At 44.2% G+C, this 5,123-nt stretch overlaps 1 protein-coding gene across 1 annotated transcript; it reads right to left on the bottom strand.

Moving 5' to 3' along the window:
* Nucleotides 1–352: 352 nt before the first annotated feature.
* Nucleotides 353–3,383, bottom strand: GTE7 (global transcription factor group E7). The gene is made up of 4 exons (XM_088824118.1): nucleotides 1,511–3,383; nucleotides 1,114–1,375; nucleotides 831–994; nucleotides 353–742 (listed from the first exon to the last, which is right to left on the bottom strand). The coding sequence occupies exons 1-3, from the start codon at nucleotides 3,110–3,112 to the stop codon at nucleotides 939–941; spliced, it is 1,920 nt and encodes a 639-aa protein (XP_088680244.1). The 5' UTR covers nucleotides 3,113–3,383; the 3' UTR covers nucleotides 353–742; nucleotides 831–938.
* Between the last annotated feature and the right edge of the window lie 1,740 nt (nucleotides 3,384–5,123).

Here is a 5,123-nt window from a genome sequence, read left to right as displayed (position 1 = left end):
CCATCAATGAAAGAAACTGCTCAAGTTTATGTAAATTATTTAAAAGTCAACATATTTCTTGATTGAGACCACCAAGACAACATAAATCATCGGCAAACAATAAATAAATATAATTTTTAGATCAAGATCTTATTTTTTTTAGGCAAGATCAAGATCTTATTGATGGATCTCAAAGTGCTACTTCAATATTACATTTCAAGTTCTTCAAAATCAGTATTTCTTTTTACTCTGAATTTATTAAAAATTGAAAAAAAATAACATTCCAAAATCATGGCTGGCAAAACTCATGAACCCATGTGCTTGTCTTTCACCTTTGTAAAAAAAAAAAAAAAAAAAACCACAATAACAGCTGTAATGATCAACCAGTCCACTCATCTTTGCTATTTCAATTGTTGCAACCAAAGGCATATACATATTCAAGAAATCAGAGTTTCTTATCTAGATTTTACTCAAATAACAACAATACACCAAAGGCCTTTCAGACAACAACATTAACAGAGGAGGAGGAGGTAACTGCAAATAAGCAGAGCAAACATTGTGTATTGAGTTGTATCTACCCTCGTCAAAAGCTACTTACTACTATCTACATTCTCTATTTAGCTCTTCCGTATTCGTTTTTCCTTAAAACTACATTTCATTTCAACATTAACAAAACCTAACCAAATTCTCTAACATCTTCATCCCCACAAACAATCAATCATCATCATCATTGATAAGCACCACTTCTTCCCAACTCGCCATTCTGCATTAGGGATTTCGTATCAATTACCAGATAAAACTAAAGCAAAAGTACAATTTTAAAGAATTGAGAAAAAACCCAATCAATATACCTTATCAAGAAACATGATTATATATCAAAACAACAACCAAATGAGAGGAGGACAGTTCGAAGTGATGCCCATCATCGGATCATACAGCCGAGTGCTTTCAACAACGAATCAAGACTGTGCATCGTCAGCATCGGAGTCACTCCCAGAAGAACTCCCTGAAGAATCTGTAAAAAGCACACAGCTCAAACTAATGAGCATTTTCTACCAAAATGGCCCCCTTTTTTTTCTATTTTTTCAATTCCTCAACATAATGTAGAAACGCAAGAAGAATCAGTGTCTATACCACTGGAGGACGAAGAATCACTACTTGAGCTGCCTGAACTACTCGAGCTACTGCTGCCGCCATTTCCACGATCTACATTATCATTCTCTGGTGCCCCACCACCACCACCACCGCCACCTGCGCCGCCAGCTCCCTCGTCCTTTTCAATCTCCACCGGAGGAAAGCTGGTAGCTGGCATATCATCGTCAATATCTACATCTTCATCATCGTTTTCTTTCAACTTCTTCGCCGAGTCATCGTTCTTATCATCACTCATTGTGCCCTACACAAAATTCATACAAACAATAAGCAACCAGCCAACAACATTCCCTATTCATATCATCAATTTTACTGAAATTACCAGTAACAAAGCATGAAAAAACAGAAATACAGACTATTACTGAATAAAATAGCTTACCATATCATCAGCTTCGGCAGTGGGAGAAGCAGGTTCAGCAACTCCAGAACCTGGATTGATGTTAGTCATCAATGCTTGCCGCTTCGTCTTGCTCACCATCTTCTTCCAATTGGTCACAAACCGGTCAAGCTCCCAAAGCGTCTCCGTATCAAGGGCCTCAATGTCCAGCTCAATTTCATCGCCATCCTGCGCCAAATGCTCGTTCCTCTTCTTAATAATCCCCACCAGCTGAGGCATCTTTTCTTGAGGCAAACTCTGCAACCCAAGTCCAAGCTTCTGCTTCTCCTCCATGTTCATATCCCTCTTGTTCGGATCCTTTGCCCTCGGCTTCGGCTGCTTCACCATACCCACTCCTCTAGCAATTTTCTGTTCGCTGGTGGCAAGTGTCGGAGCTCTCACAGGGGAAGGAGGCAGCTGCTCTGGCATCATCAATGGCTTCTGATTCATCGAAGGGGGAGGCGGGTTTGAAGGCGTCGAGGCACTGGAATGAGCTTGCTTCGGTGTCGGTATTCTTTCAACAATTCTTTCGATCCTTTCAATCCTTTCGGGCTTCTTCAAACCCTGGGGAACAGGAACCGGAACAGGACTAGACTTCGGTTTCGTCTTCTTCACTCTCGCCGGAGAAGCAACAAGCTGGTTACTGTGATTATTCCAGGAACTCCCCTGCAAATCCTCGAGTGCCCGAAACTGCAATTCGTCATTAAAATCGCGGAATTCCCTTTCCCTCTCCCTCGGCTGACTGAGAGCCTTATCCATCTTCTCCTGTATGGGCTTGAACAATTCCTCGAATTTGGCCAACATCTGCTCTGCCATACCGTTGACGGGATCAGACTTGGGGTTGTACAGCAACGCATTGTTGAAAGTCAACCTCATATCGGCTGCAAATTCAGCAGGCGTCGGATACACTTTCTTCGATAGATTGGTTTTCACAGTGCCCAGATCCATCGGACGTTTCACAATCAGATGATAATCGTGCAGCTTCAAAGCCACAGCATCGACCGGCGATTTGAAGATGTAGCCAAATTTGTGCTTTATCAATTTCGCCACAATTTTGCTGCATTCCTTCAACGACTCGTCAAAATTAACCGGGTTTAAACTGCCATTGTCGTACCCATTGAATAATTTCTTCGGAGCAGATCCAAGGGCAGCGCCAGGCCGTCTGTTTCCACTGAAATTGTTCAATTTTGGTTGAGATCTGGGATTCTCGACATTGTTGAATCGGCCAGAATCGATTCGATCTTGTAAATCTCGGGTCCGATCAAGCTCCGCAGATAACCTTTTACGGAGCTCACGGAGCTCGGATTTCGAAGACGAAGCAACGGCGAAAGTCAAATAGCCACCATAATTGACAGCGTTCCGGCTGGTCGACGTCTGGTTGTACGAGTAGGCGTCGTCGGACGCTGTCTGGGTGACGGCCGGCGAATTGTTGTTCTGGTGGTGGTAACGGCCGACTGCGCCGTTGGCCGAGGCTAGGTGGAACTGCTTCTGCTTCTTCTTCGGGTTAGGGTTAGGGTTTGCATTCAGGTGAGGATTAGAGTAAGGAGTCTTTCCCATGTGGGCCCAGCTCGACTCATTCTGGCTTGCTAACACGGCAGACGCCATAAATTGCACCGCCGCCGGTGCTCAGCTACGGCGATTCTCCGGCAGCAATTTCCCCCAAAAAACATGTAAATAGCGGGATCTTTTTTTCCCTCCCGTCTACCAAAATCGAACCGCCGTGGCGACGACTCAATCAGAAATTTATATTAAAATAAAATAAAAATTATAAAATTCAGCGAGAAATTGGAATTAAAATTGGGCTGAAAAGAGAAAAGGGGGAAAAAACGAAGAACTCCTTGCGTGGGGGTGAAAGAGGTATTAGGGTTTGAGCGAGGAATGAGAAGGCGAGGGGGTGCTTCTTAAAGGCGACGAGATCTGCCCGGTGAAATCTCGGGCAGTTTATCAGCCGTTGATCTATCAGGGAGCTGTGATCCAACGGCGCACGTGAGTTTGTTTGCTGGCTGGGGAACTGACCGCAACATCTGTCTCGTACGGTCTCGATCGTTCGATATATACACGTGGCGGATTCAGGACCGCTGGATCAAGGGCGGGTCGGGTGGACGTTGAGCCCTTGGGTTTTGGGTGAATTTAGGGTTATTAGGGGGGGTGGGACCCAGTGACAAGAATGACGTGGCACATAAAAACGTGAACATGAAGAAAACTCGCTTTGCCACGTGACGTGTCAGGAGGATCTCGCGAGAACGAGGAGAACGTCAATGCCTGATTCCGTTCGAATTTACTATATTACCCTCGTTTCCTTGTATGTTTTTCTCCCTGTTTTTGGAATTCTTTTTTTAATGGTCAATAAGGTATTATTAATTATTATTATTCTAGAAGGGGAATTTAAGGGACGGAATGCAATGTTCTTGCTAATTTTGCTTTATTAAAAAATAAAAATTTATGTAATTGCACTTGATTTATTTGGAACAAGTTTGGTATTTGATTTAGTCCGTAGGTCTTCGTCCTCCTCAAGCCAGCTTCGTCCGTACTCCGGTGAATAAACCTGCAACGCCGGGAGGGGTTCCCGGCGGGAAAGCTCCGACGATCAAGTCAGTGATCGGAATAAAAGGAAAAAATGTGTAAATGTAATAGTAATTAGTGGATATATTTCTCGTGTGTGTGCATATGTTGATTCTCTTATTTATAGATGAGGAAAGCTTGGCCTTCAAGGCTTTCCTTTTTTAGGGTTTCTCTTTTCCCCCAAGTCATGTATCTTGGGCCTGTATTGTCCTGGGCTCGCCTTACCCCGTTTTGGTATTGGGCTGGCGAGTGAGGGTACTCCCACGAGGTTCCGAGGTTCGCGCCATACCATACGACGACTTCGCTCATAGCACCGAGCTAAGTCATCATGGGTTCTTCATTATGGGCCTATCATATTGGGCTTACCCTAATGGGCTTATGCTTATTTGTTACTTGTCAAACTAGCCCATATCAACTACTCCCCCCTACTCCTTATTTATAATACGAGTTTGCTCCTTCTCACCTCGTGTTATAAGTACGGAGTACGAGGTGCGAGCTCGGACTTCGGTTCACGTCTGGTTGGTGCACGCAACCTTTCCACTTTTCCTCCATTTAATTACTCTGACATCCCGTGTGGTCGATTCGAGTTCCCTAGGTCATCATGGAAAAATTTCAATCAGTGTTTTCAGCGTCGGATTCGAGGCATTCTACATTGAATCTTGGCCGCCCGAAGAAACGGTTATGATTGACCTTCCCTTTTCCCTAGGTCATTATTGAGGAATTTCGATCGGCGCCTTTTGCATCGGATTCGGGGGACTTACTTTGAATCTTGGCCATCCGAATAGACGGTCACGATCGAGTTTTCTCCCTTCTCTTCTTCTATAAATACCTGGCCCTTGCCATTTTTTAAGATTTTTTCCTTTTTCCACCCTCGTGCTTTCTCTTCTCTTATTACTTCTTCTCCGGCGAACCTGCTTTTCCGAGACAGAGATCTTATCCTTCGCGCCCATTTTCTACCCCGACAAAGGTACTACTTCTTTCCCCCATCTCTTATTACCCCCGCCTTTACTCTTCGAATTGATAATGTCTGCCCGTTCTCCCGATCATTTCGGCC

This window comes from Erythranthe guttata, chromosome 2, assembly GCF_056151865.1.
Source record: "Erythranthe guttata isolate IM_541 chromosome 2, IM_541, whole genome shotgun sequence".
NCBI lineage: Eukaryota > Viridiplantae > Streptophyta > Magnoliopsida > Lamiales > Phrymaceae > Erythranthe > Erythranthe guttata.
This window is presented reverse-complemented; position numbering and strand designations above follow the sequence as displayed.

Bases quoted from the DNA above. Each gene is read 5' to 3' on its own strand.
- GTE7 (XM_088824118.1), bottom strand. From the start codon at position 3,112: ATGGCGTCTGCCGTGTTAGCAAGCCAGAATGAGTCGAGCTGGGCCCAC. The intron at 1,376-1,510 runs GTAAGCTATTTT...AATTTTGTGTAG, and splicing joins CTGCCGAAGCTGATGATATG to GGCACAATGAGTGATGATAA. The intron at 995-1,113 runs GTATAGACACTG...TGCTTTTTACAG, and splicing joins TGATTCTTCGTCCTCCAGTG to ATTCTTCAGGGAGTTCTTCT.